The sequence below is a fragment of the Myotis nattereri genome, assembly GCF_964212035.1.
Source record: "Myotis nattereri genome assembly, chromosome: 15".
Taxonomy (NCBI): Eukaryota; Metazoa; Chordata; class Mammalia; order Chiroptera; family Vespertilionidae; genus Myotis; species Myotis nattereri.
In genome coordinates this window covers 4,731,768-4,759,443 of record NC_138090.1, presented here as the reverse complement: position 1 = coordinate 4,759,443, position 27,676 = coordinate 4,731,768, and the positions used below count along the sequence as shown (strand labels likewise).

At 47.3% G+C, this 27,676-nt stretch overlaps 1 protein-coding gene across 6 annotated transcripts in view; it reads right to left on the bottom strand.

The window, feature by feature from the left end:
* FTO (FTO alpha-ketoglutarate dependent dioxygenase) overlaps positions 1 to 27,676 on the bottom strand; it is a 442,045-nt gene that overhangs the window by 341,348 nt on the left and 73,021 nt on the right. For all 6 annotated transcript variants that reach the window (XR_013996928.1, XR_013996929.1, XM_081108555.1 and 3 more), the window contains 4 exons: positions 21,701 to 21,844; positions 8,581 to 8,660; positions 6,835 to 6,978; positions 2,029 to 2,148 (listed from right to left, as the gene is read on the bottom strand). Coding sequence is in view for 4 of the 6 variants with exons in the window: in XM_081108555.1 (XP_080964681.1) it covers positions 2,029 to 2,148; positions 6,835 to 6,978; positions 8,581 to 8,660; positions 21,701 to 21,844 (488 nt within the window). In the remaining 2 variants the exon portion in view is untranslated. The remainder of the gene's footprint in view (positions 1 to 2,028; positions 2,149 to 6,834; positions 6,979 to 8,580; positions 8,661 to 21,700; positions 21,845 to 27,676) is intronic.

The window sequence follows — 27,676 nt, the reverse complement described above, 5'->3', positions numbered from 1 at the left end:
TGATGTTTCTCTCTCTCACCCCCTCTCTCTTCCCTTCTGAAATTAATAAAGATATCGTTAAAAAAAAAAAAAATCAGTGTGTTCCTTTCTTATTCATCCGCCAATTGTAATTTACAGAGTTGTCCGCTTACAATCCCAAAGCCAAACTGAAGTCTCGGAGTCAAGGTTCAGCAAATAAAGAAGTTCAAACTCGGATGTACATGGATAAAGCCAGGATAAAAATAAAAAATAATAAAAAAAAATTTAAAAAGGCCTGAAAGTGAAGCTGCCTTTATATATCCACCCCATAAAAATGTCCACCCCATAAACATACCCATCCCATAGAAACGGAGCGCAGGCTACACTGGCTAATGTTGCCCACAGAACTCGGGAGGAGACGGAGGCATGGACTTCTCATCACCTCCAGCTCGGGTTTACGACACCCCGTTTTGAACGGGTTTCTTTCTTCCGAGAGCCTCATGTCTGTGACGCTCTCAGGACTCACGAGCAGGGTTACAGCATCCCTTCCCCAGACAGCCCTCCACAGACAGCCTGGTGTAGAGATCTGAGGAGCCGTCTGGAAAGCAGGGACTTCTGGATTCTGACCCAGACCTTCCACCCGGGGCCCCTCCAGGGTGGCGACGTGCTATCTTCGTGATTAGCCAATGGAGGTTAGCGATCGCGAGCCGTTTTTGCAGGTGAGTTCACTGTTTCCGGCACAGTTCATCGTTGGTGCAGGGGCGCTATCTCAACGGGCCGGCAGGCTTCTGTCACTCTCCCGCTGCACTCCGAGTTCCACTGCACGGAGGCGGGACGGTGAGGCGCTGAAGGGCATGACCCTGGAGCCCGCCTCCCTGAGTTCAAACCCCAGCTCCCCACTTGGCGTCAATGACCTTTGGTGTGGCCCTTTTGTGCTTTGGTCTCCTCGATTGTCAAACAGAGGGAAGTGACACCTGCTTATGGGGCTGTCCTACAAGCTAAATAAGTTATGTATGAAGCGTTTAGAAGTGTCCCGTACTTAGCATGTGTGGCCTCAGCTTTTGCTATGATTACTATTAGTAATTTGCTATGCACGTATTTGCTATGATTACTATCAGTAATTTGCTATGCACGTATTTGCTATGATTACTATTAGTAATTTGCTATGCACGTATTTGCTATGATTCAAGCCCTCCTGAGGCCTCTACACCTTCCCGCTACCTTTCCCACCACGTCCCCTGAATTCCTTGTCTCATGCTACCCGCCTCCCTCCCGCGCCCGCCCCGACACACACTCCCACTTCTGATCTGTTTGTGCAGTTGCTGGAGCCTGAATTCCCCTCCACGTGCCAGATCTGACCCTATGCCTCCCCATCCAAGCTCCCCAAAAGCCACATCAGCCGTTTCACAGCAGTGCCAGCCCCCGTGGTCTGAATCCAGTCCTCCTGCCTCTGGTCTGTGGTCTGTGATCTTTCAAAAACCTCTGTCACAGGGTTTCACGTAAGCTAATGCAACACCTGGCGCTATCCACGTCTCCCTCCTTGTTCCACCCCAGGGGGTGGTTCCGGGCACAAGCTGCGGAGCAGGGCCCCCGGGGTTTCCATCCCGCAAGGCCGCTGGCTGGGGACCCTGGGCGCCGGGGGGCCTTGGGCAAGGCACTCATTTCTCTAGGCTTCGATTTTCCCATCCAGAAATGAAGGCTCAGCAGTTTCTGTGGCTCACGGACTGTTGGAAGACGCTTAAAAGTTAATAGAGGGAAACCCCTCTGAATGATGCTTGTGCATATAATGGGAAGATACATTTTAGGTGCTGCTGTTACATTGTTCTCCCCGCATCCTTACTTCCTCCAGGGTCTAACACAATGCCTTATGGGAGGGAGATGTTCGAAGGACGTTCATTCCACTGAACCGAGGTCACATTGACAAGGTCCTGGCTGTCCCGTTACCTTCCTGAAAGTAGCCTAACTCAGTCATCCAGAAGAGTGACACGTGGATTTACCGATGCAAATCGGGCCGTGGAGAATTTACACGCGCACCTCCCAGGACACTGGCGGCGGGCCCCTCGGACTTACCACCCCTTCCATCTTCCGCCACATCTCCTCCAGCTGAGCCATGGGCTGGCACCACCAGTCGGTGCACTTCCGGGGTCGACTGCCTTGGAACCAAAACTGTCTCAGCCACTCGAACTCCACCTGCAGACGGCAAAGACCAGGTGGCGGTTACAAGGCCCTTGTGACAGGCAGACAAGGACAAGGACTTCGTCACTCGGTCCTCCTGCAGGAACTTCACAGTGGAGGAGGAGGAGGAGAAGGAGGAGAAGGAACGGTGGGAGGAGCCCAGCCTGAGCAGTCCTGCAGGCTCCGGAGCATTTTCTGCAAAGCCAGGGAAGGGTCATCTCCATGCTCAGGGAGACGGCCCAGCCCAGGCTGGGGAGGGATTTGCAATTACAACTACAAATACTGAGATCCTAGAGCAGTGGTTCTCAACCTGTGGGTCGCGACCCCTTTGGGGGTCGAACGACCCTTTCACAGGGGTCGCCTAAGACCACCGGAAACCACATATATCATTGCATGTTGTTTTAGTGATTAATCACTATGCTTTAATGATGTTCAATTTGTAACAATGAAAATACATCCTGCATATCAGATATTTACATGACGATTCATAACAGTAGCAACATGACAGTTATGAAGTAGCAACGAAAATAATTTTATGGTTGGGGGTCACCACAACATGAGGAGCTGTATTAAAGGGTCGCGGCATTAGGAAGGTTGAGAACCACTGTCCTAGAGTGTGCGGCAGCCTGCACTACGTGTGATGAGAAAGGTATCATCAAAGTATGCTTTTATTCGATATCTTTCTTAGAGAGTAGCATGAAGAGTAAAATACAGACACATATGCCGAGATATCCATTTGAAGTTTCTTAGATTTAAAACAAAGAAGTGCCCGGCCGGTGTGGCTCAGTGGTTGAGCACCAACCCAGGAACCAAGAGGTCACCGGTTTGATTCCCGGTCAGGGCACACATCCGGGTTGTGGGCTCGATCCCCAGTAGGGGGCGTGCGTGCAGGAGGCAGCTGATCGATGATGATTTTTTTCTCATCGATGTTTCTGTCTCTGTCTCTCTTTCTTCCTCTCTCTCTAAAAAAAATCAATAAAAAATATTTTAAATAAATAAGTAAAAAATAAAATAAACAAAGAAGTTCGCTGTGGGCCAGGAAGAGCTGGTGATAAATGCTACCCCATACCACCATACGACTAACAGCATAAAGCTAACTATGAGGCACGCAGACATCAGCACCACAGAGCCACACAAATGGTCCCTTTTCAACGTAGGGCAGATGACAACAGGTACAGAGAGCAGCACAAACACTAGCAATACCCTTTCTTTCCTACGACCCTACTACGGTAAACAATGACCACGTAGGTTTGCGGTGAGGAGTAAGTGGGTTAATAACGCACGACCTACGACATGCCAGGCGCTGGCTAGATGCCGAGAATAGGAAGTGAACAGGGCACAAGGCCTAGGACTTCAAGGATCGCAGCCATGTTTCCTGAGCAGGAAAATGTCCAAGCTCCATGCCCACTCGTGCCCAGGCCTCCCTCACGAAGCCGGCCACTTACTCCCAACAGAGCTCTATCCGGGCAGGAAAGAACTGCCCATGAGATACAATCTGGTGGGCATCAGATCCACTGGCATGCGTTCATCCCACTCCACAACCCGACCTTTTCATCTCCATGTCGTGGAGAGAAAAATATTACAGGATTGTAATCAAATGCCACCCTCACCAGTTCCCCCACTGCCAAGAGAAGCTGCTGGCTCCTTTCTTAAAATTAATTAAGGAGGAAAAAAATATTCTAGCTTCTTGATTCAGAATTGGAGTTAGAAAAAAAATATTTTTTTAAATGCTGGATTGTGTCCCCCCCTTACCCCTCCGCCACCCCCAAACTCTGGGAATGAGAAAGGAGAGCTGTGCGGTAGACATTGCACAAAACCAAAGGTGAGGACTCAGAATAGAGGTTCAGATGGCAGGAGGCAGCCGATCCATGCTTCTCTCCCATCACTGATGTTTCTATCCCTCTCTCCCTCTCTCTCTGAAACAAATAAAAATATAGATATTTTAAAGAACACAGAGGAAAATCCTGCTTATAACAGAAATCTTTTCTAAGCATGTTAAGTTGCAAAAAATATCTATCTTCTTGTGGATTTGGTTCCAATCCCAAAGTTCCCAAATTGCTTAGCTAGAAACCATCTAAGACAAGGAAAACAAGCCACCTCTAAGCCCACACAGCCCGAAAGCCTGCAGCACATCAAACCAAGGCCGCGGCCCTCTCATTCGTCCAGCAAGGGCACCCGGCCTTTACGACAGGGCGAAGCAAACCACCAGGACCCGGAGTAGCTATTACGGACTTTCATGCTTTCACAACGGGACACGGCAGAGACGGAGCTGCGAGCGCTTAATCCCAGGCCAACTTGGCCGGAGAAAGAAGAGTGTCTGACGGTGTGCCCGGACGGACATATGGACTTAATTCCTAAGTAAGGAGATGGCCTTGAGAATGAAAGACTAGGGGGTGGAGAAGAGTGGAACGCACGCTATTTAGATGCAGGTTCTCTCCCTCCGTCCAATCGTAGGCTAGCCACAGAGCAGTGAGGCTTCTGATCAATCGCTGCCCCACGTCGCTAACATATACAATGTCAAAAGCGGCCGGCCACTTTCTGCAGCAGATGTGTTCAGATGAGAATATTCCAGATAAACACTGTGATTTTATAGATTTCCCCCACCCGTTGGGGATAACAAAACATCAGAGTCACAGACAAAGACCAGAGAAGACAGGGAAGAAAATAGCCCATATGCATGGGAACGAGGGCGTCCATTCTGCTAGTCCAATTCCTAAAACGGCAAGGTGTTTAGAGAAGGAAATAACTACCCTTCTAGATAAAACTTTCTTCACGGCGAATGTGGAGAAAGACATAACTTTGCTCCCAAGTCTAATTCCGTGTGGTCACCAGGGCCTACCGTTCCAGCTATCAGCAGCGTCTCTGGCAAGGACAGATGGGAGAGAAGGTGGGACAGTGCCCAGGCACCATGAAGGAAAGAGAGTCAGTCCTGGGCTTGGCGTGGCTTAGGAGCAGTTCTTGTTTCCCCGAAAGGCAGGATTCCTTTGCCTTGGGGTCTGCAAATGATGGCAACGTTTCCCAAGCTGTGAGAAGGGAAGTCCCTGTCCTTCCTAGGGTCCTTCAAACCTTCAAGGTACCATCTCTGGGACCCCATCTCCTAGAACTCACAGCCTCACTCCTGCCACTCAAATCAGACCATCCCTTAACTAGACCTGAACACTGTCTTCGCACTGGCTGTTCCCCTCTTCCCAAACGCTGTTCCTCAGATATCCACCAGGCTCACTCCCTCACCTCCTTCAAGTCTCTGCTCAAAGGATGCCTTCTCAGTGGATGTTCTCCACTTATCTCATTCTCTATCACCTTGCTCTGATTGGAGTTTTATAGCACTTACAGAGATCTAACATACTGAGTAAATAACCAATGTGTTATCTTTATTATTTATTGTCACCTCCCTGCACCAGAATGTCTACTTTCTTTACAAATCTATCCTAAAGCGCCCAGAAGAGTATCTGGCACAGTTCAGTTATTATTTATTGGGGGGAAAATCAATAAGAGCATTCCTGTATCCCAAATTCTCCATCAATCCAAATTCTCCATCAATCCTTCCAGTTACACTGAAAAGAAAGTCTCAGACTGATGATGATCTTCAATAATTTTCTACCACTTGGTAAACTCTTTTCTCTTTTTAATAGTTGGGTTGTTGTTGTTGGTTTTTTGTTGTGTGTGTGTTTTGTTTTGTTTTGAGGTGTAAATCGCCTGCCATAAAATTCACCCGTTTCAAGTGCATAATTCAATGACTTTTAGAAAATGTATGACATCGTGCCCTAATTTCCCTTCTTAACATAAAGGATGAAGACTTTAGGCTGAGAGCCTTCTCCTGGCAAGACCAGCTGCCGGAATTTAATGACACTGCTGTTTTCACTGGCTACGTTTTTCTGGTTCCTTTCTCCTTTGGCTGGTGACACTGGATTTCCACTAACAGTGGAAATGTAACGCTTCCTCCGTAAAGACATGTATCTATGTAAAGATGAGTTGATTTAAGACATATTAAATAGATAAACACACACACATACACATTGTCCAAAGATGAAGAAGAAATTGAAAGGGTACTAATGAGAACAGTAAAGTTTGCAAAACTGACTCATGAGATCCAGACCTGTGGGTCTCACAGACTTCAGAACCGGAACTAATGAACAGAGAGCAAGGCACTGACATGTGCTCCATGCTCCTCCCTCAATCCCCATCAGATTTGCTGGGAAACTGTTCTTCATGGGTCTCCTGTGTTTCTGCGTTGTCAGCAAGGACCTGACTGCCCCTTGTTTCAGGTTCTCATCGCGAGGATGTTTGTATCGACGTCTGTATGGGCTTGTAAGACATTGTTCCTCCCTCCGGAACAAAGGGCGGGTTTGCTGACAGGCTGAGAGGATAAAGACGGAGTCTTGATCTGGTGCAAAGGTCAGGCATGCTAACTGCCTGTTATAAAAGACTCGGGCTCCCTCAGCTCGGGTGCCCCTTCTATAAGGCAATCCCTCCCCGTGCACATGCTACCTGGCCCGCTTTGCCCTGCCCTGTGGGAGCAGAGGCTTGGAGGCCTGGCACGGAAAGGCTGATACTCTGACGACGGCTGTTGTTGCAAGTAATCAACTGCCCTTGTCTCTGGGAGCGGCATGTCTTACACTCGCCTGAAACGATGGCAGCTTAGCTTGCGAGTCTGCACGTACGAAGGGACCTAGACCCTCCACAGTTCTTTAAAACCCTCACCTCGTTGTGGATTTCTTCTCCTTGTTTCAAAACTGCAGGCTCCAAGGACTTCAGGGAGACACCCCCACTATCGGTCACATCGCCGACATTCTGCAGAGCCAGCTGGCAGCGCTGCAAGATGTAATCCAGGGTCCCCGTCGAGCACTGCAGAGAGAACCAGAAATCCAGATTACGAGTGAAGCCCAACCAATTTAAGTGCAATCTGATAAAGTCTAACCTGATATTCCAGCTCTTTTGCACTCTGGACTCATTCAGGAACCAGCCTCACCTGCTAACCCTGCCTTTAGAGCATCACGGTATCCAGTTCAAGCGCAGCCACTCAATACCCCCAGGTACCTGCGCCCCGCCCCAATCACGCATCCTCGCCCGGTAGCTGTCCTCACCTGCCCTAAAGTCCCCTCATCCCTACATGGTGAAGCCTGCGGGTCCCCTCACCCAGGAAGCCTCATGCTGGGTGCTGTGCTCTATTCTGCACGACACCCACTCTCACACGGTAAGCGGCGTGAGGACACCAAACGGGTCAACCATTCCTCTTCACAGCATTACTGACAACAGCCAAACGACCTGAGTGTCAAATACTTAGAAGGACGAGTGAACGGAAGAGAGAGGATGGGAAGATAAGGAGAAAACGGAGAAAGAGCTCTTGAAGGGTGTGCGCGCATCTTGATTGAAATAGACACTCACACCCTCCCTGCCACAGAGCAACATGGCCAGTCCCCTGGAAAAGCTGCTTGATTACCAAAGACAGGACACTGCCTGTGGGGTCTCAGGGCTGAAAAGGGCTTTTAAATGTATATTTAAAATTTCAGAGAGGAAAGGAGAGGGAGAGAGAATCATGGATCGGCTGCCTCCTGCATGCCCCCTACTGGGGATCCAGCCCACAACCCGGGCATGTGCCCTGACCGGGAATCGAATCATGACCTCCCGGTTCACAGGTCAATGCTCAACCACTGAGCCACATGGCCTGCGCTGAAAAGGTCTTGTACTCCCTGCCACTTTGTTGTATCCCTTCCACCCCCTCCCCGCCCTCCTCCCTACTCCCCCCCCCCAGCCCCCATTCTCACACTTTGGTATAATAAAGAGGTCAACTTCACATCCTTTTCAGGGCTCCTCCTCTGTTCTCTGGACCCCTTCCTAACGAAGCACACAGCACCCCTGGGTGATGACTAAGGGTTTTCCTCATCTCTTCAGTTTCCATACCCAACTAGTCCGGTCATCTGACCACCAGCCGCTCCACGTGGTGGCAGAACTTAGCAGTACAGCCTGGGTGATGAGCACGCCTGGGGAGCTCAGACATTCCCTGGCACCTCTGTCACTCTCCCCTTCACTGACATCCCCATGGCCAGGAGCCTGACCAAGAGGTAAGGGAAACGTCAGAGCCCAGTCACAGCTAGCACACGCACACGCACACAGACCCACCCCACTTCCTTCTGGCCATCTCCTGCCCTTGACCTTGACAGGCACGAACGCCGCCTCCAACTAGCAACACCTGCCAAGGGCACTTACCTTCGCCAAGAAATATAACCCCAAAGAAGCAAAATACACTTATCCCACGCCGTGAATACACTCCCTAAACCCATCCAACGCAACTCAAAGCTAAAAAAGCAAGTAAACAGAGACTGGAGTCGAGGTAGATGGAAGCAATTTTCCTATCAAACGCTCTTCCAAAGTTCTATGATAAATGGCTCATTCGACCACTTCTGCCACATCCAATTAAGTCTGAATCACATTTTTATTTACGCTTACCTCTGCCACTCGGTGGGTGGAACTAAACCGAGGTGGTAAGCCAGCCAAAACGCAGTGCTGGTGGGTGGCATTGAGGTCATCTGCAGGAAAAATACCAAAAATTAAAAACAAAACCACACACACACATTTATTAGTCACGATATGCTATTTAACCAAAATACAGAGTAAACAGTAAATCCCCCATTCAAACAACGACATTACTTTGTATTCTTTAAACCATTCTTTATTTTTAAAAAAATGGCCAAAAAACCATGACATTTTTAAGAGTGAGACGGGATGTTATTAATAATTATCCCAGGACGACAGGTGCACACCAGGACCGTCCTTAACAACCGCGATGTCTGGTTTCCTTCCATACTTGTAGTCTTAGGATAGCCACTCCCCACCAAGGGAAAAATGCATGGATTGAACTTCATCCTTTCTCATGACAGATCTAACTGTACCCATGATTTCAGAAGAGGCTGAAATTCTTTCATGCCATTTGGGGTCGAGTGACTTTCATCTGAAAAATCTGCTTCTTTCTCTTCCCAAGCCAAGCATCAAGTTCACCCTTAGCAATTTTCCAGGCAACAAACCAACCAGCTCGGCATGTTGCAAAGCTCTGGCTCTCAGAACACAACTCAAGCCTATGGGCTGGAGTCGGTGGTGAGTTCATCAGCGGGAGAATGTGCCGAAAACCACAGGCAGCGGGGGTGAAAACAACAATGGCCACGTAGTTGTCTATTCTAAGGAATGAAGCCACATGTCAGGCAAAACCGGAACCAGCTCCACCTGGGACGGCACTTCCGGTATTACAAAGGAGAGACGTGAACAACACTGTTCCCCAGCAGCACGGGCGTTCCATTTAGAGGACAGACGCTTCTTATCTGGACACCTTACATGTCAGCTGAGGGCAAAGGCTGCTGGAGATGCACCTCCGAGCTTAACAGCAAGCCTTAAGAGATCTGAACTTTTTCCAGATAATTAAATTACTCAATAGAGTGAAGGCTAACACTATTTAAAAGAATTTAACAAAATCAGACACCCAGCAATTAAAATTTGCAATGTCCAGTATCCATTCAAAAATTAGCGTAAGAGAGAAATGAAAGGCGTATGATAGATAATACATAAGATAGATGCATCTTTTTCTCATATAGGTATCTTTTATATATAAATAAAATGAAGCTTCAAAAAGAAAAAATAGCCCTAGCCGGTTTGGCTCAGTGGATAGAGCGCCGGCCTGCGAACTGAAAGGTCCCAGGTTTGATTCCGGTCAAGGGCACGTGCCTGGGTTGTGAGCTCAAGCCCCAGTGGGGGACTTGCACGAGGCAACCTATCCATGATTCTCTCTCATCATGGATGTTTCTTTCTCTCTCTCCCTCTTCCTTCCTCTCTGAAATCAATAAAAATATATTTTTTTAAAAAAGGAAAAATACCATTTCTGAAATAAAATAACACATTGAATGAGATTTATAGCACTTTAGACACTACAGAAGGAAATATCAGTGAACTGGAATACACAGAAATAGAAACCACCCCAAATGAAGCATACAGAGAAAAGAGCCAACCAAGAGAAAGAGAGAAAGAAAGAAAGAAAGAAAGAAAGAAAGAAAGAAAGAAAGAAAGAAAGAGAGAGAAAGAAAGAGAAAGAAAGAAAGAAAGAAAGAAAGAAAGAAAGAAAGAGAAAAAAAGAAAGAACATCCATGACCTATAAGACAATATGAAGCAGTTTAACATACCGTAACTTGAGTGTCAGGGGATGGATAACAGAAAAAGAATTTTTTTTTTTTTTGGCAGAAAATGATGGCCAAAAATAAATACATAAATAAGAACAAAGAACAAGGGCAACATTTAAAACATTAACAAATAAGGTAGATATGAACCCAGCTATATCAACAATGACATTAAACAACAATGCTCTAAACATACCAATTAAAAGACCGATGGGATGAAAAAACAAGAGACAGCTCTATGCTGGCAATAAGAAACTCACTTTAAATACAAAGACACGTATAGATTAAAAGTAAAGGGCTCAAAACGCATGTTCTACCAACGTCACTTAAAGTTGAAGCCCTGGCTGGGTAGTTCAGTAGGTTAGAGTGTCGCCCCGATACACCAAGGTTGCTGGTTCAATCCCTAGTCAGGGCCCATACAAGAATCAACCAATAAATGTATAAATAAGTGGAACTACAAATCGATGTATCTCTCTCTCTCTCTCTCCCCCGTCCCTCTCTCTCTCTCTCACTCTCTTTCTCTCTCTTCCTCCCTAAATCAATAAATGAAAATACCAGGATCCACAGACATCTCAAGAGGAAAAATCATCTCAGTGAACAGATGTGTAAAGTGCTTCTGTTCCGCTGCGGGGCAAGTGACCTGGCGCAGGCCACGTGGCAAACACAACGTTCGCAGTTAATACTCAGAGGCTTGGAACTTTATTTAAATCCTTGGCAACTCTCTCATAAAAAGAACTCTCCATTGCTCCCCACGGTCTCTCATCCTTTGTGACTTTCAGAAACAACCCAGCAATTTTCACTGATGACCTTCTAATTTACCTAAAACTCTAAGTCTCTAGAAGTGGCTCCAGCTTCATGGATGGTTATTTCTCAAGGGACGTACTAAAGACACGCCTGACTTTAAAAGATGACCCGTAATTTTTAGAAAGAAAACATGAAAAAAAAAAAATGTCTGTTTGCCAGAGTTATCTCAGAATATATAGCTACAAACTGGCTGACTCCGTTCTCAACTGGAATCAGAGCTTGTAGAAGGGATTCGACAAAACAAATAGACAAGCAGCTCCCGCGGTTTGCTGGCAAACGCTGCGTGATCCATCGGTGGGTGAAGTCCGGACGGTCACCGTAGCACGACATCTCATCTCACATATAAAAGACCACAGATGCACTTGGCTGGTGTGGCTCAGCGGTTGAGCACTGACCTATGAACTAGGAGGTCATGGTTCGATTCCCGGTCAGGACACATGCCTGGGTTGCAGGCTCGATCCCCAGTGTGCAGCCTGTAGGAGGCAGCTGATTCATGATTCTCTCTCATCATTGATGTTTCTCTCTCTCTCCCTCTCCCTTCCTCTCTGAAATCAGTAAATATATATATATATATATATATATATATATATATATATATATATAATTTTAAAAAGACCGCAGATGCAAAGGCTTAATTAGGGCTACGGTGACCCATTCATGCCCAGGACTTTCTTGATTTTAACACTGAAATCTCTCATCCTGAGATCCCCTCCCTCCTGACACACGCGGATGGTTGGTCCTCTACATTTAACCCAGCCTTTACTTCCTTGGTTTGATCGTCCAGTGTGTCACTGGGGCTGTTTTGACCCAGATTTCTTTATGTCACAATCAGGGGCTTTGCTGGGGCACTGCTGAGCAAAAGGAGCCCAACAGGGAAACTCAACCTTCCCAGCTTCGCACGATCACTGAAGCTTTCCATCCGCACTCACCTGTCCATCCTCATCCCTCAGTCTTAATAGTTACGACCGTATTTTCCCCAGACACCCACGACTGGGAACATTTTCCGAATCTAAGGGCCAGTGAGAAAGCAAAGGGGAAGCCTCCAGCCAAGACGTCGGTACAGACTCGGTCTCCATCTGCCCCCCTCCCAGGCTCCCGGGGAGACGCTCCACGGAATACCAAGGAGACGGGACTTCTCTCCGCGCTGAACATCAGGGGAAGGCGCCCGATGAGCTAGAAGCAGCGAGGGATACGTGCTGGGTGCGTGGAGGTGGGATGAGGCTGCAGAAGGGCATGGGAGCTGCCCGTGGCTGGGTACCTGAGAGAGCGGCATCCGACACATCTAGCGAGTGGACGCTCAGCCTCGAACTCCGAAGGTGACGATCAGGAGGACCAGGGGCTACGGGGCACCCGACCTCAGGACATGGTGCTGGCACGAGTCGCCACTTGGGGCAGAGGACCGGGCACTGCTGAGGTAAGAAAGCGGCCAGGCAGGTGTGCCAAAGACGGGCAACATAATATGGACGGTTTTAAAACACCCACCCTGTCGCCCCTCACCCAGGGATTCCACTTCTAGTAATTTTCCCTGAAGAAATAATCGTGGGGCCCTAGCTGGTTTGGCTCAGTGGATAGAGCGTCGGCCTGCGGACTGAAAGGTCCCAGGTCCGATTCCCGGTCAGGGCACATGCCTGGGTTGTGGGCTCGATCCCCAGTGGGGGGAGGAGGGGGGGGAGGAGGCAGCCAATCAATGATTCTCTCTCATCATTGATGTTTCTCTCTCTCTCTCTCTCTCTCTCTCTCTCTCTCTCTCTCTCTCCCTCTCTCTCCCTCTCCCTCTCCCTTCCTCTCTGAAATCAATAAAAATATTTTTTTAAAGAAATAATCATGGGTGCAGATAAAGGGAAGTGTACACAGATGTTCCCCGGAGCCTTATGCATGACATCAAAACACTGGGAAGGAGTTAAATGGCCAAAAGGAGGGGATTCCTATGTAGGCCACTTTCAAATAACCCAGTTTTCAAGGAATCCGGAATAAGAAAAAATGTACAAGACATACGAATATTGAAGGAAAAACAAGATACAAAGTATTATATAAAAGAAATAAACATATTCCCACATATAGAAAGAAACACTAGAAGGAATCAGACTAAAAAGTTATGACTGGTAGGATCTCTGGGTGGTGATATGATGAAGTATTTTTCTTATCCATTTTACCCTTTCCTACAGTTTGTAAACTCTCTACATAGACTACACACCGTGGTTCATCAATTCCAAGGTACACATTTTTCTTCCTGGTTAACGTCTCTGAAATTGGATACATCTTAAAATTCATGGCGTCTTTAACTGGATGACATATATCGCTACTTCTGTACTTAGCAAGGAAAAATAGGACAGTAAATATCATTATTTTTAAAGGATCCAACGGAAAATGTTCAATGAAGAGAGACTCCGAAAAGAGGGGCTCATTGCCCAAATAAAAACGATGGCACTGAGCCATGGCTGAGGGCCGGAGAAGCTCCAATTAGATTTGCATATCTCCCCTCAAATACAATTTTCCATGGGAGTGCAAACGCTTCCACAAAAACAAGTACAGGGGTGAGGACGGCCTCAGCGTGCACAGCGCCCCCTCTTGTGTTTGTGTGTGTGTTTTAATTAACTTTTTTGGAATGCTTAGTTTGTTGTTGGGTTGTGGAGAGAACAGATTCTTGAGGTTAATCATTCGTTTCTGCTTTCTAAATGTGGGAAGAGAACGCTAATCCCACTTTGGCTGCAACGCTTCCCAAGAGGCAGGAGGGCAGAGGGGGCTGGGGCGATGGAGACAGGAGAAGGGGCCGAGGTCCGACTGCCAGGCGACCCGAAGGAGGTAGTTTTCTTCTTTTCCCCGTCTGTTTATGAGACCCATCACCTCTCCTCCCTTTCCCAATAAAGCCGATGAGTGAAAGAGAAGCAGCCACATAAGCCTCTAAGACCTGGTCCTTCACATACCTTTTGACTTCCCTCTTTTTTAAAAAAAATATATATATATGATGTTTTACTGACTTCAGAGAGAGGAAGGGAGAGGGAGAGAGAGATAGAAACATCAATGACGGGAGAGAATCATGGATCAGCTGCCTCCCGCACACCCCACACGGGATCAAGCCCACAACCTGAGCATATGCCTGGGAATCGAACTGTGACCTTCTCGTTGCTAGGTCGACACTCAACCACTGAGCAACACAGGTCAGGCTTGACTCCCCTCTTTATTCACTCCTCTCTCCCATCTAATTTCCCATTGGCAATAGAGGAAGATGGCTATGGTTTCTGACTAATGCCCAGGGAGGAAGAAAGGATGTTCTGTCCCGATATGTGGTAAGTGCCTGCTGTGCGCGAGGCACTACATGCTGTGGGCAGTACAAGAATATATGTAATACTGGTAGCCCTGCACACGAATCTGTGCGCCAGTAGCTCGCTATCACCCTCCTGTAGCTCTCCACCTGCTGCCCCGCCCTCCTGTAGCTCCCCCTGCGCCCCCTCATAGCTTGCTGCCCTGCCCACTCCTGTAGCTCTCTGCCACCTGCTTGTAGCTCGCTGCCCCACCCCCCTGCTGATCTGTGATCCGGTCGTTACGCGGTCGGTCATTACATAACGACCATTTGCATATTACATCTTTATTATATAGGGTAGTAGCGACTCCCTAAAAGCTCACCTCCAGCAGGTAAGATGTGACTTCTGTATCAATCACTACAGTCCAGAGGGGAGTTATGACACCCTCACTGATTGGTTGGTGCCCCTGCCATCCTGGGCATTAAGTTTTTTTAATGTCACCTCTAAGGAGGTGACACATACTACCCCTAGGTGAAGGGAAAGGCATGACATGGTGGAGGGAACAGCGTGAACAAAGATAAGGAAAAAAGTTTGTGCTGGGACCAATTATAGGGAAAGAGTTTTAGGGCAAAGCCTGTACAGGAAACTGACCAAGGATTATCATTTATATCCTTTTAAGCATTTTTAAATGTCTGTTGAGCCTAGGAGAATTATTCCACAGGAAGAGGTTAATGAATCATCCATCATGGGGTGTATAGTCTGGCCTTGAGATATGCTACAGCAAGCGTGTCAAACTCGCGGCCTAAACGAGGCATGCGGCCCGCCAGCCGCGGGTTTGACATGCTTGTGCTACAGGGACTGACTGGTGTAGGAAAGGCAAACTCGTTCCTGGTCTCGTCCTGGGCTCAAACCTTCCATGAGGGTCCATTTTTTTCCACAGGCTTCATTCATGGTCATTCTTCTGCTGCCTTTATGGCAAAGAATAAACACGGGATATGCAATCAAATTAAAAGCCTGAAAATACCTTCCCACGGCTCATGCTTTTAGGAGTGATACAGGTAGAGAGCCAAAGACAGCCTGTTAAGGCTTCCAGGCAAAGGGAAAACTTCCACCCACCCGACCCAGATGCAGAATGACCCCAAGACAGCAAGGCGGAGCGAAACACGCGAGAACGAAAGGATCACGCGGTTCACAGGAACACGTATTCCTCAGCGTCAAAGAACCCCACACGCTTTTGTTACCGTGGGTGGTTTTCTCATAAAAGGTTTGGAAGAGAACGTACTGACCGATCCACACACGGTGTCAACTTGGGAAATTCTGTGATGCCCCATGGGTATCTGGACTAGACACGAAGAAGCTAAAGCATCGGTCACTGAGGGAATAGAGGGCCATGGAAGATGCTAGAAGGTATCTCTGGAGAAACCCAGATAGTAGGTGAATTAGGCCATCTGTTCTGGGGAAAAACTTCAAGACATTTTCCAGCCGGGAGCTTTCAAAGACAGAATAAGTACTTCCTTTTCCCTGTACGGTCAAGACATACAGCCATGAAATTTTTAAGAAATAAATAAAATTAAAAAGTAAAGCTAATCCTTGCTTCATTCGTTCACTCATTCATCCAGTAATTACTTAGTAAAGCACCTATCTCGTTCAAAGTGCTGTCTGAGGTGCTGGAGAGGTGACAAGTGTTTAGGAATATGAAATACTGTCCAGTGGGAGGAAGCTTTGGTCTCAGCAAAACCTGGATTCAAACACAAGCTGGACTAGGTGTGTCGCTTTGAACAAGTCTTTTCACCTCTCTAAGCCTCCATTTCCTTTTTTCAAAAGAGCTTTCTTGAGATGTAACTCACACACCAAGCAGCCACCTCATTGAAAGTTCGCTGCATGTAACTCGCTGAGCTGTTTAGGATGTTCGCAGGACTGTGCAGCCGACACCACATCCTCATCATGGAGCATTTTCATACCCCTAATAGATTGACGTACACAATAGCAGTCCATCCCCATCATCTTCCTTTTCTGGGGGGAAAAATGGGGAGCAGAGGGCAGGGAGTACCTAGCTGATAGGCCTGTCACAAAAAATAAATAAAATACACCCAAGCATCCAGCCTGGCCCTCGACAGGGACTCATCACATGTCATTCAAGTAAACTTCAAGGCAAAATCTCACAAAAAGAAGCAAAAAGACCAGCTACGCTAAGCAAGTGTCAGAGGGGGGCAAGTCCATCCCAGCACCCAGGAATACACTCCGGTTCCCATCCTCGGAGCATATCCCACAAGCCCCGGCCTCCCTCCAATGCTCCTGAATACGGAAAAACCAGGTATGCAGTCCAAAAGCCTGCTGTTTGGCCCGGCCGGCGTGGCTCAGTGGGTGAGCATCCACCTATGAACCAGGAGGCCACAGGGTTCTTCTCCCGGTCAGGACACAGGCCCAGGTCGGGGACTGGATGGATCCCCAGTGTGGGGCGTGCAGGAGGCAGCCGATCCATGGTTCTCCCTCATCATTGATGTTTCACTCTCTCTCCCTTTGCCTCCCTCTCTGAAATCAATTTTTAAAAAGTATATATATATGTATATATCTATATCTATATATTTATATATATATCTATATATATATCTATATATATATCTATATATATATATATATATACACAGATATATATATAGATAGATATATAGATATATAGATATATTTAAAGCCCACTTTTGAAAACGTCAGCATTTGGGGGCACAGTTTGGGAGACAGTTTCTGGAGGAGAGACACACACTCAACCCTGCAGCGAGCGAGCAGCGAGAGCGACCGGAGCCACTGCCGAGAGGGGAGGACCCCGTGGGCTCCCACTGGACGCGGGGAGACCATCCTGTTGCGTCTCCACTTTCCAAGGGAAAACAAACATGACGGGTGCTCATCTGGCTGCGGGAGCACTTTCCCTGGAAACGGCAATTCCTGGAGCTGGCTGCCCGCCGCCCGGGTTATAACTTACTGCTGCTTCTGTCTCATTCCCCGGCCTCGGCAGAAAGCAGAGCGTGGCCCCTCCGTTTCACGGCCCGGAGAGGCAATAAAGCACAATTACGTAGAATTTATGATTAGGCCGTAAATTATAGGCGCTTTTTACTTCGGCTGGCGGCCAGAGCTCGGGGGGAGGGAGGGGTCGGGGTCAGAGGGAAGCAAGAACGGGCTTTTTCGGGGAACGCGATGCCTGAGTGGGGCAGGGCTGAGGGCCGGGTTTCACGGGGCGGGTTTACTGAGATGCCACCATCTCAGAGGGGAGTCCCAGGGGCCTCTGTTCCTCCTGCTCGTGGGGCTGCGGACGCCCGCCAGCGTGCTCCTGGTGACCCCAAAACAGAGCACGGTGCATTTTCAGGCCATAGCACAGCAAAGGGTCCCACAGCTCCAGGTCCTGCTGCTCCAAGCCAGGGAGGGTTCAGAGCTGGCCACCTCGCATACAGGACACTCCTGACCGAGCTCTATGAGTAACTCGGCCGCAACCAAGGTGTGGGGCGTGCAGGAGGCAGCCGATCCATGCTTCTCTTTCATCACTGATGTTTCTGTCTCTCTCTCCCTCTCCCTTCCACTCTGAAATCAATAAAAATATGTTTTATAAAAAAGATTTACCTTTCTTGTGGCTCCTTTATGTGCTATGAAAACATACACGTGGGATAGTGAGGTGCAAAGCTGGCAAAACTCGGGGCGCGGACCAGGATGGGGACACAAGGTCCGACGCCTACTGGCCTCCTTGGTTCTCCAAGAACCTCCGCCCGGGTCCCAGTCTCCCCGAGTCCCCGCATGCAAATCGCAGTGTGCAGAGCTCGGCCCCGGACATCGCGTCCGGCCTCTCTATCACCCTGGCAGCGAGGACCCGGCACCGGTGTGACGGGGGAGACTGAGGCTCCGAGAGGGGCTCACAGTGACGACCCCACAGAGGGCGCAGGGAGTCGGGGACCCGCCCACCAACGGGACATTCCCCGGCCTTTGCACGATTTCACCCCAACCGGTGGGTGCGGCAAAGCAAAACCAAAGAAAGAAAGAGCATGCGTTTCAGTGGGTTTTGCATTTTGCTCTTTTTCTGCGGTGGAATTTCTACTGGGCAACTGAAGCCACCAAGTAGCCGATCGTCACAGTAACAACAGGTATTTGAAAGTGAGATACAGTTGGACTTAAGGAAACATGGGAGACAGGCTAGAACAGAGTCATGACTAGTGACAGGTAAATAGTAGTAATAATAAATTCGGGGGGAGGGGGGGAGGTTTGCCCCGATTGTTCACCTAGCACTCGCCTTTGTCCTAAAACATCCCAGCCCCACGCCCGGCACCTGGTTAAGTAACTTAATTGGGCCAATGTCCCTTGAACTGTATAATCTGTCCCACACAAAAACAAACCCACGGAGTGCCTCCGAGCCGCTCTAAGCCCCTAAGTCCCGGGCTACATGCCGTCTATGGAAAACAGCTGTGCCAAGTAAATCACCCTGCCCTGGCCAAGCCCAGAGTCTATTTATCCCCCTCTCTAAGTGTGTTTTGAAGTCCTGGTTGGAAAATTAGTGAAAACTGTAAATCTGTTTGCAAATCTGGTCATGTCTAACTCTGAGATTAGGGCAGAGATTCCGATTTCAAAGTGAAACCGTGACAACTCCAGTTAAGCGTGTCCTCGGGCACCGCCGGCGGGGCCTTCACTCACCCGCGCGGGCGCTGGATTTATTGCAGGCACCCGACGCGCGCCCCATCAGACACCCCCCGAGTATTGACTTGAGACAGCAGGGCTCAGCCTGCACTTCCTCTGCAGACCAATATATTATTATAAATTGAGCTAAACTGTTCCCTTTTCATAAGGGCTATGGAGTTCAGATTTCAGATATCAGTGCGGGCTCAGGTCCCTGCGCGGGGCCCCTGGTAGGATATGGACTGTGCAAGTGCAGAAAAGAGGGAGCATGTGACCACGGTTGCATTTTTGTTTGTTGGAGTGGTTTTGTTTAAGAGGAGTTGGAGGAAAATTCTGTGTACAAATTCAATATGATATCTTAATAAGAAATTATGTTCTAGATGCAAACCTTGGGTACCTCGTGCTGTGCTTGGCCTGGGTCAGGAGGGACCAGCTGCTTCCCCATATCTGAAGCCAGGAGTTGGGAAGTCAGGATTAGATATTATGTCTTGGCTATGAGCGTCTGTAAAATAACACTTCTTCTATCCATCGCCTACAACAGCTACAAGGACCCAATGTATATTTTTAAATGCGTATGCATTATAACACATAAGTCAAAAGGACAATGGGATTATTTAATATTTTCATTATTAACCTGCTTCTCAGGCAAGAATAAAAAACACATAACTTTTAAAAGAAATGGAAAAGAAAGAGTCAAATGGACCACTGGCACTGCCTTCTTTTGTTCCCCTCTCAAACAATTTAGCCCTAGAACCTTTGGGTCATGGGCACCACGCTGGGGGAGGGGGCGGAGGGCACCGAAGCCCAGAGCAGGGGTCAGCGCCTGAATCGGGGGAGGAGGGATGGCCCGACCTGCAGTGACAGAGCTCAAGTGGGATAAAATGACTATATCCAGTCCATGCTTCTTACTAGCTGTACTAGTAACCACATCAACCTAACCTTAAGTTTTGTTTTTCTGTTGTTGTTTTTTGGGTTTTTTTTGCAATATCGCTAAGATCTACTTCTTCGGCTTACTGAGAGAACTGAAAGAATGATTGATTTGCTATTAGTCCCCAGTAAATGTGGTTGTTATTCACACACTGCTATTGTTCCGGACCTATGTATGTAAAGAAAAAAGACTAAAAAGGCATATACTGAAACAGGCAAGGGCCTGATTATTACGGTCTTCTTTCTTAGATCCATGTTCAGCAAGTGCAGGGATCAACCCGCAAGAAGAATTTAAGAGGGAAAGGGACACCACATGAAGTACCAGGGAACCCCACTGTGAGGAGGTCATTCCCTCTGTAAAGATCTCCCCCTCCCACTGCTGACATCCAGGCGAGTCTCAGGGAGGGGCCCTTACACAGTGCACTCCTCTCTTACAGTTACTCACCTCCCTTTACAAGACAGAACAGGACTCAGACTCAGGATCCTCGGCAAAAAAAAAAAAAAAAAAAAGGAGCAGACACAATACTGTTTACTTTATAGATTCATGAAACTTTCAAATTATGCCAAATGATATTGGCTTTCCATTAAAATGGTAATATAAAACTTCCCACTAAAATAAATTCTTTCCAATAAAGAAACAAAAAGTGAGTTCATTTAGAGAGAAACATTATATAAGTGAGGGTAAGGGAGAGCACAGATATGCCAAGAACCTCAGAGCTGGTGTGCGAATGACTGAAATTTGGGAAATATGGCCTAGAGACCTATTGCAAATGTGAATTCCTAGAAGCAAGGACCAAGGTTTACCCATCTGCAGTGTCTCCTCCGGAACCTTGGGCAGCATGTAGAACATAGTGGGCCCTCTGCAAATACTTCATTCACTGGGAAATAATTGGATCATAAATGCTAGGTTGGGGCCATGCCGCTTCCTGACCCTGTTACCAGCACATGAGTAGATGCCCCAGTAGGTAAGTGTGAGATAAACCCAAAATAAACAGGAGCTATGGCCAAGGAGAGAATAAACCCTAAGAAGCTTTAGAAGTCCATGAAAAACAAGTAGCATGCTCAAAAACATGACACGTAGAGCAAAGAAGCAAAAACAAAGCTCCTCAAACTGCACAGCTTTGGTTCGCTTAACCATGGCTGAAATACTGTGTCCAGAAATACTAGAGGACAAGTGCGGAGACAGACCACACTGTCAGGTCAACTGCTCCTGAGAATAAACCAAATTCAAAACTGGGGAAAAAAAAAACAAACAAACAAAAAACAAACATGCTCACTAAGAACTTATATAGACAGGGACAACTATATATAAGAACCTAATATGCAAATTGTCCCCTCAGGAGTTCGATCGCTCGCTATGACGTGAGCTGACCACCAGGGGACAGCGCGGAATGAAGGAAGGCCCCAGCCAGCAGCCAGAAGGCCCCGATCGGCCCTGATCACTGGCCAGGCCTACGGACCCTACCCATGCATGAATTTCGTGCACCAGGCCTCTAGTCATTTTATAAGTTCACAGTGGATGTAGTTAGGTGATTTAGTGGCTCTGATGAAGACTCCTGAAAAGCATTCACAACATTTGTGGAACTCCAATAACATGGAGAAGGAAAAGTAACTTTTAAAAATCAGCAATATCTCAAAAAAAAAACCAAATAAACAAACTAGTTACATGTATAAGTTTCCTTTTCACTATAAAATACATAAAAGGCAAAAAACGTTCAAAATATGTACCCAGTGACGTAAAACTTAGACAACAGAGCATCAATGTGGCTCAGTCCTCCTAATTACCGAGCATAAAGTAGCAGTCTCCCTGGTGAAGGGGTATCGCCAAACCAGGTGTCTCTATGTCCCAGGAGATCTTGAAACCAACATGCCAGGTGTCAGGATCTCTGCCTTCGAGGGGAGAGTCCTCCTTGCTGTCCTCTTCCGGGCCTGTCGAAAGACACAGGGTGATCAGAGAGGAGGGGTTTCAAACATCTGAGGTTCTGGGCGCCATAGCAGTTATCTCAGGAGTAACTGAAGTCTGAATGAAAGTGTCTTCCTTTTATATCACATTTTTAAAGACACACATTCTTTAGGTCGTTTTTAGCGTCACTTATTTTTTCATCAAAAAACTTTAACCACATATATCAAGGGGAGAAAGATTATTTTGTTAAATTCCCTGCAAATAAGTAAGAAAACTCTAGATCAAATGGTTAGTTTTTAGGGCTATATAAATAACCAAAGCCCCCCCAGAAGAGATAGAAAAGCTAAACAAGACACAGAAGATAGAGAGGAAGTTGTCCAAGAACCCTCTCTCAGGAAAACACAGGCCTAGAGAATTACAAAGGAGAATACTACCACACAATGAAGGCGTAATTTCAATACACTTTAAATTGTTTAAGAGCATAGAAAGAGAAAAGTTTCCAAATTCTTTCCATGTAGATAGAATAGTATCAAAATCCAAAACACACACACACACACACACACACATACACACACACATCTAGTCTCATATCTGAAAATCAATGCAAAATTCCTAAGTATAACATAAGAAAACAGAATCCAAATCCAGCAGCACATGAGAAGAATAACGGGCCAGAACCAAGTAGTACTAACTGCAGGAATACAAGGATAGTTCAATATGCACAAACTTATATCTAAAATTAATCACATTCATAAATGGGGGAAAAATCATGTCACCAGAGATATACAAATGTACTCAACAAACTATATCTTTCATAATGAAAACCTCAATTAAATAGATATACGTGGCTAGTTCCTTAACATGATAAAATACGAAGCTACTCAACCTCAAAGCCAGCATCGTATTTTAAAAGGGAAACATTAGAAACATTCCCAAAGTTAGGAATTAGAAGACAATGTCCTTTATCACCACAACGATTCATCATTATTCTGGAAGGAATGGCCCACACAACGGTGCCTCTGGAGTGGCATAATAGAGGAGCCCCAATTAGACACAAAAAGGGGTGAAATATGTTTTAATAAGAAAAATATTCTTGTGCAAATGGTATGATTATTTATCTGCAAATCAACCTGGAAAATATATCCCAAGAAACAGGCAAATTAAGAAAATTCTAGCTACAAAGAGTGTATATAAAAATATCCTAGTTTATACATGCATTGTCTATATGAAGAAAAATTTAAAATATTATTAAAGGACACAAAAGAATATTTAAACAAATGTGATGACATACTATTTTCTTAGGAAATAAGACTAAACATCATGGAAATGTCAGTTCTCCCCTAAATTCGTCTATAAATTTGACACAAATACAATTAAAAAAAAAGACCAACAGGACTGATTTTTAGGTGAATGGGGTTGGTAACTAAGTAAGCTGATTAAACAATTCACATGAAAACATAAGTAAGCAGGCGTCACCAACTCTCTAAGCATCAATAGGATAAACATCGATAGTCAAATAGAATGGGTGAAAGTCATGAAGATAAACCCCATAAAAGGAGATAAAATGAGTTTGTAAACATCAAAAAGACATTCAAACTTATTCACGTAAGTTCAAATTAAAGCCCCAGTAGGTGTTTTTCACCTATCAGATCAGAAAATAACAAACACTTTGATAAAGTATGGTGCTAGCAAAATGGCACACGCCTCACCTCTATAGAGGACAATTTGACAATCAAAATTACAAACACAGAACCCCTTTGAACTTAGAGGAGCCCCACAATTCCCCTTTTATGAATGTATGCTAACATTTCTACATGCAGAGATTGCAAAACGACTTCTGAGCAAGGACATATATTTTAGCAGTGTTCATAAGAGCAAAAAATCAGAAATAACCTCGATATCCATCCACAGGTTTCTGTCCCTCTCTGGTCAAATCAACCATAACCCAACTTTCAAAAAGGTGACTTTAAGCTCCAAAGACAGCGATTTTCAGGCGGTTTTCATACCACGGAGAAAGGTTATTCTCCGAAGTGGTCACCTTGATAGGCTGACAGGCTGGCTGGCCGCTGGCCCCTCGAACTCTCACCCTCACACTCCCCTCAGTGTGGCACCAATAAAGTCCTGAGCGCCCAGCAGAGACGGTAATTGGCCATCAGTGTTCCCCGATGTCTCCCATAAATCCAGCACCTCCCAAATGTGCTCATTAAAATACTGTTCCGCTGAAACTTTGGTTCCCCTTGGGACGGGGCGGGAGGAGAGACCCTGTCGGTCTGATACATTTTTTTATTGTGTCAGTATAGTGTTGCTCGCTTTCTCAATAAAGCCCACTTGCAATTACCTATAGCAACTGCGAGCCAGGACTCTGCCCTGTGTTATTGTGGAAACGAGCAGAGGCGATAGGCTGCTACTTGCCTGGAAGCCTCTGTAACACGGAGAGGATTGTAAGGGTCTCAGGTGTGTGCTGCATTCCCAGCTCCCTCCCACGAAGGTCCAAATAAAATTAAAAAATATATATATATATTTTTATAAGGCGCAGTTTAAATGTAAGTTTTTAATATCTAACACTCACCCCTCCCCCAACCAATCAATTTGATTTTTTTTATGCTACATCGTGTTTAGAAAAAATTAGCTCCACTTTAATGAAAGGTGTATGTCGTCCAATACATTGACCATTTTAAAAGCTAAATGCAGCCACTGTTACGCAGGAAACTAAGAAGCCCGAGCAGGAAGGAAGAGATGACAGTTGTAATCAAAATATATCGCTTGGATTTTCGTACCACAATTCATAATAACACCATTAATATTGTGTGTCCATGGTTTCCCTGGTATGTAAGGACATATTCATCATCGCCACACATTAACAAAATGGGCCTGTTTCCTTGGCCGAGCGCTAAGATTTCTAAGGCTCTGGCCCTGCCAATTATTTTCTCTGCTCCCTGAGCCCCACACCCAGAAAGGCTGAGGTAGCAGGTCCCTTCCTAATCCCATCACAGATCTCAGGGCAGGAGAGAGCCGGAAGTCGCACGTGGTCAGCTGGTCTATGAAGCAGCCGGAAGTCGCACGTGGTCAGCTGGTCTATGAAGCCTAATGATGCTTTCTGTGCCCAGGGCTCACCTATGACATCCCACTGTCTGGGATGGGGAACCTGTGTTGCTGTTTTATTAATTTATTTTTTTCATGTAAGTATACTTGATACACAATCTTATACTGGTTATATTGGTTTCAGGTGCATGATACAGTGATCTAACAGTTGCATATCTTAAATTGTGATCAACCCACAAATTCTAGTAATCATCGGTCAGCATGGACACTGATCACGTTATCGAGTACAGTCCCCTTCCCCTTTCCACCCATCCCCTCAGCCCCACCCTTCTCGTAACCATCCCTTTGGTCTCTGTTTCTATGAGTCTGTTCTTGTTTTGTTGGTTTGCTTTGTTTTTAGATTCCAGGAATCCGTGCTGTAAAATGGAGGGAGACAGAAGGTGAAATGGGAAGGTGTGAGGTTGGGAGGACACAGGAGGAGGGGAACGGCGGGTGGATGGACAAGACCATCATCAATGCTGCCCGGCGGGCGTCGCTCTGTGGTTGAGCATTGACCTATGAACCAGGGAGGTCACAGTTCGATTCCCAGTCAGGGTACATGCCCAGGTTGCAGGCTCGATCACCTGTGGGGAAGTGCAGGAGGCAGCCGATCAATGATTCTCTCTCATCATTGATGTTTCTATCTCTCTCTCCTTCTCCCTTCCTCTCTGAAATCAATAAACATATATTAAAAAAAAAATTCTACACGAGAACATCATCGATGCTGAGCTGCAGAGGCATCACATGAACGCGTGGATTCGCAAGAGAAGAGGCAAGAGAGGCGGGCAGAGGCCAGGGCCTGGAGGGCCTGGAGGGCTCTGTGGACGCAGGAGGGATCTAGCCTTCCATTGCGGGCGGCGGAAGACGCTCACGCCTCCCGGTACATCAGGGCTGCTGTTCGGACCGATCCTGGGAGGGCAGACGCCTCCGTGGGCAGACCTGGTGTACTTTTTCTGCACAGGTTCCCAAAGTGAAAATGGAGAACTCGGGTAAGTGTGAAGGGAAAAGGGAACGAGACCCGGTCAGTCCCAGCTCAGAACCGGAAGCTGCTCTCGGAGGCCTGGAAGGAGCGAAGCAGGACGCACTTTTCACCCCGTCACCACCGCCTCCCCTTTTTTTCCTCTTTGGCCCTTCATGGGAGACCGAGAAATTAATGCCAAGAATCTGCAATGTCTGGCAACCTGGCCATTCAATTCAGAATTGTTTTCCCTGGAAAGACAGAGTCACAGAAGACGTCCTTCCAAGGAAACAGAAATGGTGAGTAACCAATCGTTATTGTGTGTCAGCGACCTTTTTCTGGGGGCGTTCCCGCCCAGGAACAAGGGGTGGGGCCGTCTGAAACGATGGGTCTCTAACACCTTCCCTGGTGACACGAGGGACTGCCAGCAGAGCTAGAAGAGAAAAATCAAATACTCTGTCTATTTACACATGGCTCCCCAAAGCCACTCCTGATTAAAAATTGTACCATTTCAATCTTCCCACCGGGGAGATCTATTACCTAGGGCTGCTTGGGAAGCCAGTGAATTTAGGGTGTAATTACACGGATCCTAGACAAATTACTTCTCAATGACCCCTAGACACGGAGCTACACCGAAGAGGGGCGGCGGCTCGTTATAAACCTACACGAAGGCTTCACTGGGAACAGGTATTGGGAGCAAAGCCCAGAGAGACCCGCAGCGCCCCCCGGATTGAACCTCAGCGGGAAGGAGCCGCTTCTCTTCCGAACTCCCCCTGCGTGCGTCTCACAGGAACCTTCCCCGCGGCACCTAACGCTCTCGCGGCACTGAGAAACCCTGTGACCCTGGACAGGCCACGTCCCTTCTCCCACCTCCATGTTCTCATAGGCGGGGTGAGAGGCTTCGGCCAGGTGACTCCAAAGACCCTCCCAGAGCAGATGCTCGGTCCTTCCGTCATTATGGTCCCCAGAGCACACCTCCCCTCACCCGTCCCCTCAAGGCCAGAGGGGCAGCTGACCTACCTTTGGAGTCTCCGTACCGTCTAGAACAGAACTTCCCTTCGAGGACGCTCAGCGAACAAGTGCCAGGGCACGGAAAGCAGCGCAGCTGTCTGAAACGTCCGCTCTTGGCCCTTTTGAGCCCTCCCGAACCCCAAACACGATTTTAGCCTAAATGGCTCTCCTCGAGTGCACCTTAACGTGCCTCTGGCAGGAGTCTAAGGAGGCCAGAGAACGAAGCGTGTCGCCTGTCACCTGGAAGAAGTCACTTGAGAGAAATGCACCATCACAAAGTTTCAAGGCACATGAGTTGCCAACCACCTGACCCGACAGCGTGCATGTGGCCAGAGGCCTGGAGAAAGGTTCCGCGGCACAGAGCTGATGCATTCTGCTCACCCAGAGCCTGTGCAGACAGATGCTGTGGGGGGAGAGACGCGAGGTTAGCAGGACCTCCAAGGAAAAGCGAGGAGAACATTCCCTTAACCTGTCCAGAGGTGCGCTTTTTGTAAATATATTTCTATTGATGTCAGAGAGGAAAGGAGAGGGGGAGGGAGAAACATCAATGATGAGAGAGAATCATTGATCGGCTGCCTCCCGCACACCCCCTCCTGGGGATCGAGCCCACAACCCGGGCATGTGCCCTGACCAGGAATCGAACCTGGGACTTAGGCTGATGCTCTATCCACTGGAGCCAAACCAGCTAGGGCGAGGGGGGCATTTAAAAAACCCGGATCCCAGAGATATCTACACTGCGGGGACAGGAAATGCTTATAAGGCATTCGGCCAAAGCTGTAAGGCTCTGAAGCCGAAGTGCCGACGTTGC